Genomic DNA, 20,529 nt, shown 5'->3' on the forward strand with positions numbered 1-20,529 from the left:
GTTTTTCAGATACGACTGGGAGATTTACTCAAAGGAATATGACGTCTGAGCTGACTGACCCTCTCCACCAAGAGAAATGTCTAGACTACTACTAATTATAACTAAGTCATTTTAAGTGGCAGGTGGGTAGCTTAAAGGTGGTCTGCTCTCATCATTTCACAACACAGAGACAGTGCCTAGTACATCCTTCTATGGACAAACACGAATGTGCTGGTTTCTCTTTGTAAAAAGCGATCATGATACACATAATTGCATTCTGAGGCAGGATGACATCATACATAAGACAATGTTTTCAAGCTGGTTTTGTTAAGGAGTTATCTCACATCCATCCATAGTTGGTTTGCCATGTGATGCAATGTGTCCCACATAGACATGAACAAAACAACAACCACACCACCCCATGGAGGGGGAGACAGTGGTTTTCAAAAATGAACCTTCAAACACAACACATTGTACACAGACAAGTTGATAGGAAAGAGCCTTGTATGTAGGCACCAGTGCCCAGTTCAGGAATACTCACTGAATGTAACAATCTGAGGAACAAAATACACTCTATAGTCTGTGTTGTATACAACACAAACCTCTGTCATGAGAAGGCTAGAAAAGTGAGTAGGGGGAAAATATATTTTCTATTATGTTTTTTGTTGTATTTTTAGATAATGAAATGAGCAGAAAAGGAAGATGTCAAAATATCCCTAAAATAACTTAGTTTTTGATTGGCTGGACACTTTTACTTGTAGAATTGGAGCTGAACTCTCTCCTATAAACCCTCATTTCTCAACAAAAATTTATCTCTGTCAAAGACTTGGCTACCTTGCTTTTGAAAAAAGAATTCCTCACAACAGGAATCAGTGAAACACTTCACATTTCTGGAGATGAAATGTAGAAAAAAAAAGGTTATTGATGTGCCTGTTCCCACTATTCATTTCTTGTCAACCCACTTAGAGGGGTGGCATTGTCGTCTGAGAAATAATTGTTGTTGAAACTCAATTAAGTGACAGGAGTCTAAGTCTACAGGAGATGGGAGGCATAGACACTTGCTTTCAGCATGGAAGAAGTGGCTTACACAGCTTTTATCTCTTCCCCCAGCCAACTAACAGGGAGAACGATCATAATTCAGGGGATTCATTTTCAGAAACTGAAACACTCTGAGAAATGGCATTCTTAATGTTCTCAAAGTCCATTAGCGCTGCCATGAATCAATACTGTCAGAGACTTTCTTCTATGCAGAAAGGGAAGGATTTTACGTCTCTGACGTTAGGCAGCTCCTCACATAGGACTCAAACTAACAATACTATAAGCAAATTACTTATGAGACTATTTAAAACATTCCAAGACACTGCTGTTATGTGAGAACCCTGGACAGGAACTGTCCACTGGTCATCTCAATGCTGACGTCAACACCCTATGGACACCTGTTAGGAAGTACCTCTACAGAGGGGAGGGATTTAGACACAGCCTTGCAGAGGTTATCACTGGTCTGTGTTAGGAAAAAAAGGAATGACTACACATACAAAGAAATATAAAAATTGAGAAAAACTACCTGGGACTAAATGATAGTAATAAGTAAGAAGGGTTTCAAAGATCTTGGGAGCTTTAGGCAAACACTTGGAAGAAATCAACAAGTTTAGGGAGGTCTGTGGTTCAATGTTTGTCTAGAATTACTGCCCATCAGTGAGTTTCCAGGAAGGGGCGGATTTCAAATCCTCTGTACCATTGTCTGATGTAGCAGGTTCTTCTGTCTATGTGTTGCTTTCATTGGTTGAATAAAGAAACTGTCTTGGCCTTTTGATAAGGCAGCACTTAGGTAGGTAGAGTAAACCTTACTGAATGCTGGGGAGAAGGGCAATGTGGCAGACACCATAAAGCTCCTGCCCAAGACTGACGCTGGTTAAAATCTTTCTCCATAAGCCATGACCTCATGATGCTATACAGATTATTAAAAATGGGTTAGATCAAGATATGTAAGTTAGCCCATAAGAGGCTAAAACTAATGGGCCAGGCAGTAATTTAATTAATATAGTTTCTGTGTGATTCTTTCAGGTGTAAGCTAGCAGGGCAGTCAAGACCAAAAACAGGCCCGCTCCTCCTACAACAATTGTCAATTCATGTGCTAAATCATCTGATAGATCATATTCCTACAGGGTTCTCATAACAACACCAAGTTAGACACTGGGAACATGGCAGCCAGGACGAGGGAAGAAAGCTATGTGCTATACTACAAAGAAGGCCCTCTTAACTTACTTTGTGCCCCTGGATATCTCAGCTGTTCTCATTGTGCCTTGGTTTCCCATCCATGAAGGGGAGACCAGTTGTACAGACTGGAGTGACCGTGTTAAAATCCCTCAGCGTGAGCTTTGAACCTCCCAGGGTACTTCTGCACTTTCAGACAACACACGGGGAGGAGGAAGTCAGAATGTCTCATGTCAGCATGGCCAGGGAATAGAGTAGCTGGGCTGTGACATTAGCATCTGTTTGCTACTCTCTCTCTCTCTCCCTCTTGATGCATGTGTCTTCATCCCTATTCTCTGAAACAGAGTAGGGTAAAGAGCGGATGGTCTTCTTGACCTGAGGTTGGGGCCTGGAGAATGCTGTCCACCCCAGTAACACACTGTCTAAAAACCTGAAAACTTATTCCTGGCCATACATTGAGAACCATCATTATTGAGTGTTTGGCTCTAATATAGCTTTGCTGGTAGCGTCGACAGCTTGCCTGGGAGAATTCATGCACTGAGACAGCAGGGGTAAAGAATACACTGAGTTCGTGGCTATGCCCAGTTTTATTGTTTATCTCTACCTATGACTCCACTTGTAGCCATAAAACAATTTGAGGAGAAAAACTTGTGAACTTCGGAATGTACACAATGAGGTAACTGCCAGGATTAACTAAATAACTGTCTGAAGGCCTTTGCAAGTATCACAAGATTTTTTTGGGGGGGAGAGAGGGGACTTGTCAGTGTTGACCTCCATATTCTCCTTGATGATATTAGGATTTATTGGGTGAAAAGAGAATGAAGCACAAAAGATAAACTTGCACACTGATGTAAGTGGGTAAAATAAAGAAGATAAAAATCTCTCGCTGTTTCGCACTAAGTGCATCAGTGTTTTTAACTGAGCAAGTCTTTCAGAGCTCTGTTATAAATGTGAGGTACACTTGATCTGGATATTGTAATTGTTCTACGTTGTCATGTACACTGAAGATAACTTTATTTCCCATAGTCACCTGATCGTATTCAAGTAAGACAAAGAAAATTAAGAGATATTAATTGCAAATAGGGTTACTTATACTTCAAAGTGATGAAAGCCCTTTTCTGTGGGTTTGTGGGAACAGATCTAATTTACTATGTGCATATATTTACTCTGTGTGTGCTCAAACCATGCAGGAAAAACTCGGTATGATGAAGAATTATTGCTGTGTGAAAGTATAGGATTATCTCATTGGTCATATTCATTGACAGGCACTTTCAGCGTTTAATTAATTTCTGGAAAAAAATGGGCATTAACTTTTTCCTATTGCCACTACAGAGTCTTTTAATATGTGGCTATATCAATACACTTAACCTCATCAACATTGGAAAGCAACCCCTCTGAAACTTAGACAAGAATAAACACCTGAATTTATTGTTTTCAACTGAGAACCACTCTGCTGAGAAGGATAACTGAGAAGAGAGAATGATTGCTAGATGATTTTTCTAGAACAAGCACATCTCCATTTTTCCTTTTCCAAGGAAAGACAAGTATGAAGAAATGACCTCATCTGAGTTTTAAACCATTCTGGCTAAGCTATGACAAGCGGTCACTCCGTTCTGACCAAGCACCATGAACATCAACAAGAGGGACCATTTCCGGTGGCAACATCACCGATTGTGAGTACCATCCACACACAAGGCATAGCTGAATAAGTGTTATTTTTTTTATTGTGATGAAAACTAGAAGCTTTCCCCCAACATATGTCATCAAACTATTTACAACCTCTGTAAAATTGGCGTGTTTGAAAATACTTTGTCCACTATCACATATGTTACGAATACAGTAAAATAGCTTCACTCTATTTTTTTTAAAGATGCAGTACCCTTCCATTTTATTTTCTTATGAAAAATCTGAATTTCTATTGCAATTGCTCAGTATTTAGCATATTTAAAATACCAATGGGCATGGTTTGCTAAACAGACATTACTCTATAATGAAATTGTGAAAATATAGCATTTTGAATTTGTATATACATTTCTTAACTATAAAATGCAGGCAAAGTTACATAGTAAGATAAGCTGATTCTCTAGTCAGGTAATAACTTACATTTCTACATAGTATGGATTATCACAAAGTATTTCTTTTACAAAAGTTCTTTGTTGATATTTAGTCGCCTGGCGGCTGCTGCATGTGCCAGTGTGTGCACACAGGTGCATGTGTTGGGGGTGTCTCTCCAGGTAAGTGAAAGGCAGTGTGGGAGCAAGGAGAAATGTAATATGGAAGACATGACCGGTCAAATCTCTTCCCGAGACTAAACCAAGACCGGTTCCTTCTGCAGGGAATCCAACCTCAGAACAAGTCAAGGAAGAGATTTGGCTGATGGCATTTATTTATGGGACAAACTTAATGAGAGTAGGGTACGAACTATGAGTATTAAGGCTTCCTGGGCCTATGGTGGTTCATCAACATCAGTTCACATTCGATGCTTTCTAGGCAGACTGCATGGGTGCTGGTATTGCCACTGCTTCAGTAAGTTCTATGACTTCTCAATATAAAAGTGATAGACAGCCTTGATTAACCCCTCAGCTACTTTTCTAGGCAGTTACAAGAAGAAAACAAAGGCATATTAATACTACCGAAGGCCTCACCTCACCTGATTTATTCAATTGCAGCTTTGGTACATATAATAAACAAAGTACAGACTAAGGAATACTGCATCTCTTATCCATATACATGTTATCATTCTAATGAGCTGATCTCAAAGTGCAGACTTACATTTCCATTCAGAAACAATTGGCAATTTGGAGTTAAACAATTCGTATAAACATGAATACAGTCTTTGCATGAGCTATTCCAAATTTCCCTCATGACGAACATAGCTTTTCTAATCACCTAGAACTTTCGTTTGTAAACAGTGAAGCGTTTTGAAAGACCCCGCCCCTAACTCATCTTCCTCTATCCCATTTAAACTTTAAAGTGATATTTAAAAGTGCTCATTTTACTCATGTAACTGACCCTCAACTTTTTGAAAACAAAAGGCGTACGCATTTTGTAAAGGCAGTAGTGTACTTTCCATGGTAAAGCCATCAGGAACCTCTTTCTCAATGCCATAACAGAACTTAAAATCAAGCAGTGTCCAAAGCAATCGACAGCAGGAGGCTGGAGCTGAATGGGAAGTTTCTCTCCAAACAACTTGAGGTTGAAATATAAGGGACTCTCTGTAAACCCTCAAGTAACTCAACTCCCTTGTCATTAGTCTTCACAGGGCAGGGAGACAATCACTTCTTCCTGCTTGTCACCAGGTCTTACCAACCACACATGAGCTCCCTAGCTGCAAGCTGAACCGCTTCAAATTTGAAGCCCAAACTTGCTCTGCTTAGGGAACACCAAGAAGTCCTTCAAGATTCTTTCTCTTTTTCGATAGCTTCTCATAGACTGTGCTTTTCAAGAAGCTAGATATGCACATAAAATGACTGGAGGCGTCTCTGTGCCTAAGGATATCATATTTCCTTCAGTCCCAAACCCACCTGCCAAGGAGTACTGCTTACATCCCCTAGATGAGTTCCAAGTGAGTTTTAGTTCTTGGGCCACATCAGAGACATGTTCACTTGTGCTTACATCCTTTCTAAAAACATCACTGTGTCAAAAGGAGGGGGATGCTGGAACGATGGCAGATTTCATCAGTGATCTTACCATCTCAGTCTGCTTCCCACTGCTGGGGAGTGAGTCGGGGAAGCTTGCTTCCCCAAGTCTTCCCTAAGCGGTTAGGTGCAACTCCTTTTCGTTCTGTGCTAAATTTAAATCAAGATGTCACTCAGGAAGCTTCCTCTGCCTGTCAGTTCAATGAATTCTACCTGTAAAACTTGCAAGATGTCTCTCAGTGGGAAAAGGATTGGCTCTGATGAGAGCAGACAGAACGAAGCCAAATCTATCCTTCACTTGAGTGACTCCCCTATACCTGCCAACTAGACTTTGGGGCCAGCGCCTGGGGAGATCATGGTTGCTTGCTACTGTCTGAGTTCTTTGCACTGGCCAGTTACTAATGCTGGCATGCATCAGGAAGCCTGTTTTTATTCTGAATGATAACAGGCAATGAGAAGTAGGAAGTGCATACAGTACAGATTTAAAAAAAAATGTTCCAGTTGGTTGAAAAAAAATCCCACTGGCTGGTGGGTACCAGCCCGTGTAGCTGAAGCTAGTTATCAACAGAACTGCAGCCCTTGTTAGAGGGAAATTGCCTGATGAGTTCTTCAGACCTGGCAAAAAATATTAGAGCACATATTTTTGAAGCCAGGACTTGATCTGTAAATCATAATACTTTTGCCTGAACATTTATTAAAATTCCTTTAAAAGCGCTCCAACCCAAGCCGTTCTTCTAGTAGTGTTTATAGTCCTTGCTTTGTCAGAACCCAATTCCCCAAATTAGAAACGGATACTGTAAAGGATAACTCTGTCACCAGACATCCTTTTAGAATGTGCAGACATTTAAAAATGAGCTAGGAATATTATGTGGTTAATTTGTGCAATTTCCCAAATCAAGCATCTGTCACTGAAATATATTGCAAAGGTCTTTGCTGGAGACCTTTTATAGTTAAGCTATAAAAAAAAAAAATCTTAACAAAAAATCTCACTAAGCCCAATTGCCACACAAAGCTGGGAAAACAACAGCTTTTAGTGGGGACAAAAATATGATACTATATTGGAAAGAGTGCTTGTTGGGGATGTATTGCTTTTCCTGTATATTTTTTGCTAGATACAAAAGGCTCTTCATTTGAGGGGGACAATGGAACCTGACTTTCTCGTCCTTCTCCCAGGATAAGCAGGTTATCTGTCCCTGTGGATGCCAATGTGGGGAACATGGGGATTCCGGGCCAGTTTAGAAAGTGAACCATGTAGAGAAGAATCCACGGGAGAGTCAGAATCTTGGCTCTCCAGGTTGAAGAAGCAGCACCAAGGTGGGCTTCCCCGGGCCCCTCTTTCCAAGGACTCATGCCCAAGCTGAACAGCCCCACTGACTGAAGAGTTAACCTTCAGCTCTGCCTAGCTAGTCACCAAAGAACTGTTGCCCAATGAGAAACGGGGAGCATAATCTTTACTTGTGGTACTCGAGCAAGTAGGACGACAAAGAGCAGAAAGATGACCTCAGTGCTGTCACTAGGGCCTCTGAATGGAGCCAAGACATCTGAAATGCTGGGGTGTTTTTTACAATCCCTTTAGTGAGTATGAAAACTGGTAACGTGAGTCCTCAGTGGAGCGATTGTAGGCAAGTCCTTCTATTCATTATTGCTTTTCTCCTCCAGAGAGCGTTATTTCCACCTCTGCTTTGTCTCATTTTCATGCTCACTGACTTTGCATGGGCAGCCCCACCTCTTTCCTTGGTGCCGGTGTGTCTAAGGAAGCTCCCCTCCCCCCTGATTCCTTGTAATCACAAAAGGCAGGGGAGATGATGCCTAGGTGACAGAACACTACAGTTTGAAGTAGGGCGGTCATTATTATTATGACTATTGTCGTTATTGTTTTTTTTTTTTTTTTAGACAGGCTCTTCCTATTCAACTACAGAACACCTCTGCCCGTCCATGCCAGGGCAGAGCAGGACTAGCCTTTGAGAAACTGCTCTGCCCCTCTGCTGGAACGGTTGAACAAAACATGACCGAAACAGAACAAAAACAAGCAAAGACAAACAAATGAATAGACTCTTGGTTCTCTTCCGGGAGATGGCATGAAGACAAGGTGTGAGTGCTATCTAGGTCCGCCATGATTAGCATAGAGAGCTACTTCTGTGTGCCTTCTTTTGGGGTAACAGAGCTTCCCCAACAGCCCCTTCCTTTCTAGTTCATGCTGCTTGCTGGTAACAGACTGGATGTGTGTTCTGGCTTACTGAGAAAGGAACTGAAATCTCTGTCTAAAGGGCTTGGGGGTGGGGGAGGTGCCATGGAAGAATCATCCGAACTGAGGTCTTCTGTAACATCGGTTTGCGGTAGATGACCTTTAAGGGACTGATAGCCGAGTGTCCGGCCAGCTCGGGAAATGTACAAGCTACAAACATCTTTCCAACGGCAGAGGACAGAGCACGGACAAATAATGCCTGTCTCTTCAGGACCTGAGGCGCTGAACCCCCAGGCCAGTGTGCTTGCAGCAGCTCTCCCGCGGGGTGATCATGATGGGGGGGGGTTACCTTCAGGCTGAAAGGAGAAGGGTTCCTTCTTGTTCCTGCTCTGGTTTCAGGCACCGTGGGACGGTGGTGCTGTTGACGTTAACACTGTAGAGGAGGCTCAGCCCTGCTGAGTTAGTCGCTCGTTAAGAGACCCAGCTCTTATGCCCAGCTGGACGACAGGAGCCTTCCTCACACCAGCATGTGCCTCCTCCGGTGCAGGGCCAGGTGGTCTGACCTCGAGAAGCTGCGATCACAGTCCGCGCACTTGAATGGCTTCACTCCCGTGTGTTTGCGGTAATGCCTGGTCAGTTCATCCGAGCGGGCAAACTTCCAGGTGCAGCCTTCCCACGTGCATTTGTAGGGCTTCTCTCCTGGAAGAAACAAAGACACACAAGCTTTGGGGCTCCATCCTTTTTCTGTAACGACCCAGCCAGCCCTGAATGCTGGCAAAGCGTTGTCAATGGATGTTCTATTTGGCAGGTCTCTGTGAGTAAACCTTAGCATCCCACCGGGGGCTTTAGGGACTGAGAGGTGAGTTACAGTTTCCTGCTGTGACATCAGTGAAGACATCAGCTAACCTTTGGATTTCTGGCTGAGGAGCGATACTATAGGCACAAATGGGAAGGAGAGGCTTGCTCTTCACGCGGGTGGGCTAAAGGGGAGTATTAACACCCCATAGAGTCTGATTCGGCTCTGTAGCCGGAAATCATAAACAACAGTAAAGGGTACTTAGCTCCATTTTAATAGCCCCCCCTTCCCTTCAGAATATGCATCGCTTCAATGCTATAAGACTGTATAGGACAGAGAGTCCAGTTAGCTATCATTCAAGGTGTCCACATCACTTCATTACAGGTACAACAACCCATTCATTGGACATATGTTATTCACGAACATCTACATTTTGTTTGTCCCTTGGGAGGAAATCTTAGACAGACTAGCAGTGCCAAAGTGAGTGTGTTTTTCAAGACCAGAGAACCAAACTGAGCCTGAGGAATTTCGAAGTGGGACTGAATGCTGAATCCTTGTAAAAAAGCCCGAAGACGTTTGTAACTTGACCAGGCCCCGCCGTCTTCTTGTACAGACAGTAAAATATCCAAAGCCTGTGCTGGGAAGAGATAGCCTATCCATTGTCCAAATGGGCTCCCAGCGGGGAGCGGGACAATAGCTGACCCAGGTGCACTGTTTTCCTAGCTCTCTTCCAAAGGGAAGCCCTGTCCCCATGCAACCCCGCAAAACTGACCTCTCCTGTCCCACCTGTCCAATGGGAGCAGGGTAGGCAGCTCACGCTAACCCTGCACATGAAGCTGGAAGGCATCCCCCACTCCACGGGAAAGAAACTGTCCAGTGTGGCACCGTAACTTACTCAAGGCTCCAGGGAAGAAAATGTCCCTGGCCCTGAATCCAGCACCTTTCACTACGCTCCCGAGGAAAGGATAAACTTTATTACGTCCTCAGTACCCAGATTGGTACTCTAAATCTAGCTAAATCCTATTTCAGTCAGGCACTAACACAATGCACCACAAAGATCTTACCTTGTTGCCCATCTCTACTCCCAGAGCCTAGATTAGGTCCTAAACAAATTCAGCTGTTAAGTTACTGTTGGGTCTTAGGATCAAGTGGTTCAGTCCCGTGGAATCTAGAAATGATGAGGCACTAGTTGTGACTACAGGAACTACCAGGATCTTCTAAAAGTACCCATTCAAGTGAAAGCATACTGACTGTATCGACAGTTTTTGTATTGACAAAAAAACCTCTACTTTGAATTCATTCCATTTGTTCCAAGAAGACAGCATATGTACTTGCATGTGCTTACTGACCAGCGTTCTAGAGAAACAAAGCAAGCACAAGCCAGGTAAGTGCCTAACTTATGAAAGTCAAAGATCTGTAATCGAATATATTCCTGACAATGAGTAGCATGTATTTACATGTTGAATACTGCTGTAGTTTTTTTTTATTTCTGTATGAGTTCTGGTAGTTAGCACAAGATACACAAATATATTTGCCCCAATGTTCTTCTGCCTTTGCTACCCTGAGTTGACTGGTTGTCACCAAGAGACATCTCCTAACAGTGGCTTATGCTATGAAGAAATTGCCCAGAGAGAAAGTTTAGAAGCTGAGGTAGGAAGGAGAAAAGGTCTTCTTTCCCCCTCCCCACATTATTGAAAATAATGTATTGAAAATAGCTTTCCTTTTAACATAATGTATTTATGACTTTTCATCCCTATACTTCTCCCAAATCTTCCTCACCTCTCCTCCCATCCAGATCCACCCCCCTTCTGTCAGGGATGATAAAATAAAGTTAGGTAAAAACAAAAACTAACACAGTGGAATAAGACAAAACAAACCAACAGTAGGAAAAAAGCCCAAGAAAAGAACAAGAAACAGAAACAGATAGAGTCACAGAGACCCATTCATTACAAGCACTAAACTGGAAGCCATAATAGATAAGCAAAGGACCTATATGGTAAAAAGAAAGAAAAAATGTAAATAAATCTAAAAATAAGATAAAACTTAAAAAAAAAAAAAGAAAAGCTCTGACATGTCACTAGGAAACAAGGAACCTCCGAGGATCTGATGCGTTCCCTCTGATGGCCATCTTCTGCTAGGCATTCCAGTTTATCTCCCCAGCGAGACTCCCTTGGAGAAAACCACTTACAAATAAAAATTGGTTATCAGTTGTAGATAGAGTTCATATCAGAGCCATTTGCCTACTTCTCCTTCCGGCTCCCGTGTACCATCTTGTGCAGATCCTTGTTTCCCTGTGCGTTTCATCCCCGGTCCCTGTGAGTTCACGTGCACTTGGTACTGCTGTGTTTAGAAGGCCTTGTTTCTTCGGTGTCCTCCCTCCCCTCGGGCTCTTAGACTCTTTGCTTCTTCTTCAGCAGGGTTCCCTCAGACCCGAGGAGGGGAAGGCTTTTTTGATAGAGACATTCCATCAAGGACTGAGTGTTCCATGGTGTCTCTCTTTCTGAGTAATGTCTGGCTGTGGGTCTCTGTATTTGTTCCCATCTGCTGCAGGAGGAAGTCTCTCTGCTGATGGCTGAACAAAGGATGGGGTTTTTGTTTTGTTTTGTTTTGTTTTTTTAGAACATTAGTATTTGGTTTTGGGCTATCCAGACTCAGGTTCTTGATCAGCCAAATATTATCAGGTTTGGGGTCCATTTGGTGGAGTGGGCCTTACGTCAAATCAAATATTGACTGGTTACTCTCATTAAGTTTGTGCCCCCTTTACACGAGCATATTTTTCAGGCAGTATGCTATTGTTGATCAAAGCATTTGTGGCTGACTTGGTGTTTACATCTCTCCTTGGCTGACTGAAGCTTACCTTCCTTCCTATACCAAAGACAAAGGGGTCAAGCTATGTAGTCACCAGCTTGACTTCTCTGTGTCTAATAGTTTGTGGAGGTGTTGTCTTCAGCAATGAGGCCTTGATGTCAGTTTGGGGAGAGCAACCTATAGTCTTGGCAACAATCTAGGTTGTTTGGGGGTTTCCATAAAGACCCCTTTGGACAACAATTATTAGATGTAACCCAACTTCAGTGCTGGAAGCTCTTGCTTGATGACAAGAGATGTCTAGTTGAGGCTGCTCTGTCTCTTCTAGTGTTTGGCCATTTAGGCCACCGTCCTATATACACACATTTTTACAAAGTTTTACTACTATATTTCATATGGCCCTTAGCTTTTCCCTCCCTCAACCCCTTTCTTCCTGCTACTCCTTCGAATCTTCTGTTCCAGTCCCTCCCCACACATCTATAACTGTCTATTTTCTATCTCTTTTTTAGCAAGATCTAAGTATCCCTCCAGTCACTTACTCTATACCTAACCTCTGTGATTCTATGGATTATAGCTTGGTTATCATTGACTTAGCCGCTAATAGTCACATATAACCTTGTTTTTCTAGATCTATGTTACCTCACTCAGGATGATTTTTTTTTCCAGTTCCATTTATTTACCAGCAAACTCCACAGTTTCATTTTTAATGGCTGAATAATATTCTACTGTATAAATGTTCCAAGTTTCTTTATCCATTCATCTGTTGAGGTTGTTTCCAATTTCTAGCTATTATGAATAGCAGAGCAATGAACATATGTGAGCAGCTGTGTCTGTGGCAGGATAAGGCATCCCTGGGGTGTATGTCCATGAGGGATATGGCTGGACCTGAAGGTGGATTGACTCCCGTCATTCTGAGGAACTGCCTCATTGATTTCCACAGTGGCTGTACGAGTTTGCACACCTACCCGCCGCCATGTATGAGTTTTCCTTTGACTCCGCATCCTCACAAGAAAGAAAAGTCACCCGTTTTCATGATCTGTGCCATTTAACAGGTGTAAGGTGAAATCTCAAAGTAGTTTTGATTTTCATTTCCCTGAGGCGAGGGATAGTGCACATTTATTTAAGTGTGTCTTGGTCACTTGAGTTTCCTTTTTTAAGAATTTTCTGTTTAGATCTGTACCCCATTTTCAAACTGAGCTGTTTTATTGATATCCAGTTTTGTGAGTTCCTTATATATTTTGAATATCAGGCCTATATTGAATGGATATTTAAGTGGACTCTGGGGATTGAACGGAGACCACCAATCTTAAATAATGAGGTACTTTATCCACTGTGCCATCTCACTTGAAATATACTTAAAAAATTTTGCGTTGATTTTCTGTGGCTCTGGGTATGTTGGGAGGTTCTGATGGCCAGAAGCTGAAGTTTACTATGGCCTAGCAGCTTTCTCCAAGCTCAGCAACATGAAGGACTCATCCCCAGCAAGGTTCCCTGCTTTCTACCTTCCCAGATTTGGAGGGTGTCTCTAAGCCTGGTTGCCTGACTAATCTCAAGGATGTCCCTCGAAATAATTCCCTGCAAGCCCTCTTTCCCTGCTGACCATATGGTAATTTAGTAACATGTTCTAGCTATTTTCATAGGGTTGTGCTTCCACTAACCCAGGTATATGATAGGCGTGTGTAAATTGTCCCCAGGTTTCCCAATGCTATATATTTCCCATACTCTGGAATAAAGTTGAGTTGTCTCATTGAAGTTTTCTCCCAGAGGCCTATCTCCATCACCTCTGCAGCCATTTGAACCCTGTTCCCTGCCTCTGCTCTCATTACCTCCATGTATGGGTGACCAACAGTCCCAAAGAAGACCCACATGGGTGGATGTGGATGTGCATATGTGCAACTGCACACTTGAGGATGTTAGAGGACAACATGCCTTATTTCATTCTCTTCCTCCATGATGGGGGTTCCAGAGATCAATCCCAGGCTGTGAGGCTTGGTGGTGAGCCCCTTTGCCCAATGAGCTACATTCCATTGGCCAAAAAATGTCATCTTAATCGATAGCCATAAGTTATCTGTCTTTATTGTACAATACGTGGTATCGATATGTGTGCATACACTGCGTAGGGTTTACAACAAGATAAACACATCTGACTACACACTTATCATGCATTCACAGGGAAAACTTTCGGAATCCTTTCTTCTAAGTATTTGAACTATTGTTTATAGTCACTCAATGGTGCGTTAGCGCACCACAAAAGTCTATGCCCATCTAACTGTAACTTAGCACTGACTGTTCATCTGTCTCCTCCTCTTCGATTCCTATTCTTCTTTCTCTGCTATCCACTCCTCCGCTTCCATCTTTCTTTCATGTGATCACCTCCTTTTTGTCCCATCTATTAGCGAGATCACATAGTCATCGTTGTTTAGTGCCTGGAGACATGTTTTTACATAGCAAATAATTGAAAGGGAGAGTTCTGCACAAAAGGAAATGGTGGCCTCCTTTGGGGTAGAGTTAGCTTCCTTTTTAAGTCATTTCTTTCATTGTTATAGTTCCTATTTTAATGAAACATTTTCAGAGTAATCTTAAGCAAGTAAACATACCAGACTGGGGTGAAAACATCTGGGACTGGGAAGGCGGCTCAGTGGCTACCTCTCTGGCACCCAGGCAGGTGTGGGAAGAGAGAATCAGCTCCACAGACTGTCCTCTTCCTTCCTCAAGTACCCTGTGGCCTAAGCATCCCACCATCCCTCCTGCTACCTATACCCCATCATCAATAATAATAACTTAATAACTGTTTAAAAAAAAGTATCTTTTTGCTGTTGATCTAAAAATTTCTGAACAACCCTCTTACAGTTCATGTTGGATACAACTTCCTATGCACGTATGTACAGGCAGAATGCACACGCATACTCCCAAGAGGTATTAATAAGGTCCTGGGAAAATAAGAACTCACATCAGAAATTTTTTTTCCCTGACTCGAAACAGTCAACACAAACTGATTTATTACGAATTGCTTGTCTTTTGCCATTCTGGTTAGAGAAAAGGATTAAGACCAGCTCAGGGCATTTCCATGGCATTTACCCAGCAGAAGGTTCAACAAAGTCTAAAGAAAACACCAGCTATTGAATGGATTTGGGAAAACCTACGGAACAAAACTCACTTCTGCTGGGCCTCCCATTTCACCACCTGAAATGCTGAAAGGTAAATGTGGACCGAGACAAAGGGCAGGTGCTTTTTCATATGAAAATGACGTGCGAGCAATTATTTAGAGGAACGCGCAGTTTCAAAAGGCCTGCATTAAACAAAACACCCGTGTTCTCAGCGACTCTGTTATTTTCTCAGGCAACTGAAAAGGAACACCTTGAGCAACAGGAAGCGCAGGCATTCGCTAGGTTCAGAAGTGCAGTTTTGAAATATGTCCCTGTTTAACATTGCTGAAGCCACAGGGCCCAGACAGTGACAAATGAGCTGCATTACATTCAGGGCTCAGCGTAGTTGCTGTGACAATCTGCTTCACTTGAGGAATGGCATTTGCATATGAGGAGATGGGGGGAGCCAGAATCAAGATTTTTATCTTGTCTTCTGGGTTCTGTTACAGTTAGTTCACAAAAGTTCACAGATTTATAGATTTGGAAGGAAATTAGGCGCTTTCAAGATGAGGAAATAGAAACCTGGCGACCAAAAAAAAAAAAAAAAAAGCTGGCATTACCAGATTCTCTGAGTCAGCCAAGGATGGACAAGGCCACATTCCCTCTTGGGGTTTAAAGTAGCCAGCGCTACCTGGAGTTCTAAAATCAGGCAAGATGGTCAAACATGGAGCTGGGCTACCGACCTGCAGCTGGGCTCGAGGCTGCAGAATGCGGTTTCTGGAAGCGGTTTCCCCATCTCTAGAACCTTGGGTTATCACCTGTTCCTACAAGCTGTGAAACTCCAACCCGCACACTACACAATATTTAATTCTATGGCTATGAAACTTAAGGTATTCCCGTTTATTGTGAAGAAATAGAAATCAAACAATAAAGTTGGAAATACATCTTTTTTTGCTATCCTGTGAAACATGAAGATGTGTGTGTGTGTTATCAATTTTCTTCGTGTGTAGCTGTGCTCACCCACACAAGCATATGTACACATGCAAATCAGAGAGGTTGACATCAGGATGCCTTCACAGTTGATTCCCCATCTCGTATTTTGAGATACAATCTCTCCTTGGATCTGCAGCTCACTGATTTGGCTAGACTGACTTGCCACTGAATACCCAGGATCCTCCTGTCTCTGCCCTGTCCAGTGCTGGGCTCTCTCTCTCTCTCTCTCTCTCTCTCTCTCTCTCTCTCTCTCTCTCTCTCTCNCTCTCTCTCTCTCTCTCTCTCTCTCTCTCTCTCTCTCTCTCTCTCTCTCTCTTTCTCTCTCTTTCTCTCTCTCTCCCCCTCCCCCCCATAGGTACTAAACGTTCACAACTCAGGTCCTCTGAAACATCTCTTTAATCCTTCTTCTCTTTGCTATTCTAAAGGAACAAATTAAAGTTTTTGGCTAACTGGACGTCAATCCTGATTCTATCTCTTGAAAATATTTTAAGTACAAAACTGCCTGAACCAGGCAGACCAACCTATTGTATAGTATGTGCAATCCATTTATTTGTCTTGATAATTCAATCAAATAGTCAGTGTGTTACTGGAATTCCCCTGAATGGTCTGGACTAACTTCTTCATTGTGTGTGAAAGCGACTAAGTGAGCTCCTTGTGTATTCCCAGTGCTGTTCTATAAAGGCAACCTTGATAACAATAGCAAATACAATGTTTGCTAGAACATGGGAAACTCTCCACACGCCATGACCTTTTCTAAGCAATGTCGTGATTTTAACACATCTGACCTTGGCAGCTTTGTAATGTAGCAGTGGCTTCACTTGGGATCCCTTGCTTCACTGGGGATCCAGTTACTGTTAGCCACCTTTTAAGCTGCCACTCCACACTTGAAGTTACTGCTCTACAAAACCAGGCCATCTAGTCAGAACTGGCCTGGCAGACAAGGGCCTGAGGGACGACTTATTGGATATATGGTATTGCTAACACAAAGTCTAGCCTTCTCACCCAGAGAGCAAACAAGGAATGAAAATATTCTCTAATAAAATGGACTTCACAAAAAGTAAAAAGTTCAAGGTCAAAGGACCTTGTTTTATTTGGCTGTTCCGAGTGTATATTGCGGTGCGGTGACAACACTTATTTGCTATGTGTCTGGTTACCTTTTCTTAAGTTTCTTGCGCAGGGAACTCTTCTTTAACCTGTCACATAAATGTGTGCCAAGACTTTGAGCTTTTCTTCTCACTTACGCAATCCCCTCATCCTCACAGTCTCCGCTCCAGCCTCCCGGGAAATCCTATGTGTGTCTACTTTCTAGTCTCCCTTCTGCATACAGGGATGGTACAGAAGAATTCAGCCGTGGCCTGAAAGCTGTTTCAGATGACCCAAATGTAATTCAGCACCTAACACCTTAACACCATGCCTCTCCTCCTGCATTGCTGTAGCGAAGGGGTAAGCTTATCTACACCCATCGCAAGTTGTCCCAAATCTTCTTGGGTGGAGAGATTTTTTTTTGAGACTCTTCCGTAGAGAAATAGGGGAGGTATTCCCTGCCCGCTCCACCATGATCATTGCAGGTTCCAGCTCTGTCTTCCAAATGCCTGTCCAGCAGTCCTCTCCCTTCGGCTCCACAGGAGCCTCTCCAAAGGATCTCAGTCTTTCAGAAAAGCAACCCAATTTCCCCATAGTAATCTGAATCAATCACCACCCCCAACACACACACACACACACACACACACACACACACACACACACACACACCAGTATAGTTATTCTTTTCCTAGCCTGTTGCCTTTAAGGGTATTAAAGCCCAAAGTGACCAGGGAGAAATCTGAGCTTCCAGTTGAATTGCATGTTTGCTGTGTCTCCTAGCAAGGGTTCCCCCTCACTAGAACCAAGAGCAGATCTGAAGATCACAGGATCAGGAAGCAAAATTTTTCCTAGTGGGTCACCAGGAGTGAGGCTGACTGAACTATACCCTCTTCACCCCTTGATTCCTGGACCCATGGATCCTGGCTATGGGAGAAAACAAACCATACATTGGACACTAATTCAAAGCATATACCACTTTCTGAAGAACACTACCCCAGTCCTCCAGGCTATGTTTGTGCTGTAGCTGATTCCTCAAGAGCCCATTCCATCTTTCTAGCCAGCTGCTTCAGAATGGAATGGTGAGGAACATGGTGAGACCAGTGGATTCCATGATTCCGGGTTCCTTGTCATACTTCCCTGGACATGAAGTGAGTTCCTTGGTCAGAAGCAATATTGTGTGGCTACCATGATGGTGAATAGGAAGTCTGTAAGTCTACAGATGGTAGTTTTCTAGAGGCATCATATGCGGAAAGGCAAATCCATAACCAGGAAAAGTGTCTATTCCAGTACGATCCAATGCAGTCAATCAGCCACTATGTCGCTGGATGGTCTCCCCAGGGAATGATGCGTTATTTGCGGCTTGGTGTTGGTTTCTCCTGCTGCAAGATATGCCTTTCAGTGATAGCTGTAACCGTGTTAGCCTTGGTGAGCGGTAGCCTGTGTTTGTTCATGTGTTCATTGGGCAATGACAGGGATGACGGATTAATGAGGCTGTCTGTCCACAGTCTGGGGCATCCTATTTATTTGATTATTGATCTCCACAGGTGAAGTGACCTTTTGATGAGCATTTGCATGGGACCTAAGAATCTTCCATTCTTCACTCATTCGGTGAGACCTATCCATGCACTTCCCCAGATGTCTTGGTCACCCAGTTCCATCACGCTCTTTCCATGTTCCTGACCATCCAGCCAATCCATTGGCTACAGCCCATGAACCAGTGAACAATAACGGATTGGGCTATTTCTCCTCCCAAACAAAATGTATGACCTGGTGAACTGCCCAAAGTTTTGCTCACTGTGAAGATTTCTCTTTGGTAGTGTCTTTCAGGGTTGCTCCAGAAAGGGGTTGTAATGCTGGGGCTGTCCACTTCTGCGTCCTGCCTAAATAACGCTCAGAACCATCAGTGAACAGGACCTAGTCTTCTTTTCCTTAGCCATCTGATCATATTGCACACTCCATGAGATTATAGGTGAATTCTTGGCAGAAGCTGACATTATATCAGGAGTAGAAACCATTGACATGTGGGCTTTGGCTTTCTAGGATCTGGTGTTGATCGGGCTGAATAGATAGTTGCAGAAGGGTAATCCCAGGTCTCTCACCTTTCACAAATCTGACCTCCAGTGAATAAAGACTGTTGAAATAAGTGCGGCGGTGGGGCTGCGTCCCCAGCACTCCGGCCGCTTGGCTAGCTCATGCCCGAAATAACAGCACACAAACTGTATTCATTTAAACACTGCTTGACCCATTTCTATCTAGCCTCTTCTAGGCTAATTCTCACATATTAATTTAGCCCATTTCTAATCATCTGTGTAAGCACCCCAAGGTGCGCTTACCGGGAAGATTCTAGCCTACGCCCATCCTGGGTCGGAGGAGCTTCATTGCGTGCATCTGCCCGGGAGAGCGGAGCATGCCTCTCTGCCTGAGGCATCTGGCTCTGAGAGGAGCTGCATTACTTCTGACCTCACTTCCTCTTCCTCCCAGCATTCTCTTCTGTTTACTCCACCCACCTATGTTCTAACCAATAAAATGGGCCAAGCCGGTTTCTTTATTAGCCAATGACCTTCCTCCATCAAAAGACCTCAACATAAAACCTGGTATCATTTACTATTGAATACTTAGTCAGGTCCTGACTGTAATTACAACTGTTGTACCAGATGTGGTGCCCTGACTTGAGCAGCTTAACACATCTGGAACAGAGTATGTAGCTACTAACCTAGCAAATGTCCCCCTTTCAGTACCCGTGGATAAGAACCACCGGAAGCAATTTGATTTCAGTTGGGAAGGCCAGCAGTATACCTATTCAAGTTTTGCTTTGAGGATCTATTATTTTTCCAGACATAGTTCAAAGGATCTTGATTATCTGTCTCTTCCACAGAATATTACACTATTCATTGAAGATGCTGTCTTTTCTCCAAGGTCTCTTTGCCACAGATCAGGTGGCTGCAGGAACATGGACTTATATCTGGGTTTTTCTTGGTTAATAATCTGTTTATATGCCAGCATTATGCTGTCTTATTACAGTGTCCTGAAATATAATTTGAAATCAGGATGGTGATGCCTCCAGAAATGCTTTTGTTATTCAGGATTGTTTTGGTTATCCTAGGTATTCTATATTTCCACATGAATTTGGAGATTTTTTTTTTCAATTTTTCTTTTGAGTTAGAGTCTTGCTGTATTACCCAGGCTGACTTTGACCAGGTATTCCTCTCTTTGACCTGGCATTCGACTCTTAGACTGCTCAGATTATATGCACGTGCTACAATGCCAGATTCCTCTAATGAAGTCTTTCTGAAGGACCACCACATCCTGGCAACGCTGGTTCTGTTTCCTCCAGTTTCTTTCAGAAGCCTCTTCATTTCCTTGCCCCATGGCAGTTTCACAGGATTTCTGGTGTCGTTGTCTTCTCATCGTCACAGTTCTTCTCAGCCTGCGTTGAGACTCTCCTCACTCTGCTCCGGGATGGAAGCTTGTCCCATCGGAAACCCCGTGAGCACGATGATACCGAACGTGGTTTTGGCATCTCTTCATCACTGTATCCCCTGGGCCTAACACAGAGCCCTACGCTAATAATTAACCAAATGAAACGACTATCATACAAATGTAAAATCTAGATCATGCCGGAGTTAAAAAAGCAATCTATATTGTTTTGTGAATATATTGCTTGCGGTGTTTTCTCAATTGTTCTCCACCTGTCTTTTAGGATATATTTCTTTGCTATATTTATATGTATTTGTGTGCTTCTATGTGAGT

General features: G+C 43.1%; 1 protein-coding gene across 4 annotated transcripts in view; it reads right to left on the reverse strand.

Moving 5' to 3' along the window:
- Positions 1 to 3,899: 3,899 nt before the first annotated feature.
- Klf12 (KLF transcription factor 12) overlaps positions 3,900 to 20,529 on the reverse strand; it is a 370,757-nt gene continuing 354,127 nt past the window's right edge. For all 4 annotated transcript variants that reach the window (XM_050144660.1, XM_050144658.1, XM_050144659.1 and 1 more), the window contains one exon: positions 3,900 to 8,715. In XM_050144660.1, coding sequence (XP_050000617.1) covers positions 8,534 to 8,715 — 182 coding nt within the window. In that variant the 3' untranslated portion in view covers positions 3,900 to 8,533. The remainder of the gene's footprint in view (positions 8,716 to 20,529) is intronic.

Source organism: Alexandromys fortis, unplaced genomic scaffold (assembly GCF_014885135.2).
Source record: "Alexandromys fortis isolate MF-2015 unplaced genomic scaffold, M_Fortis_MF-2015_v1.1 scaffold_43, whole genome shotgun sequence".
NCBI classification, from domain to species: Eukaryota; Metazoa; Chordata; class Mammalia; order Rodentia; family Cricetidae; genus Alexandromys; species Alexandromys fortis.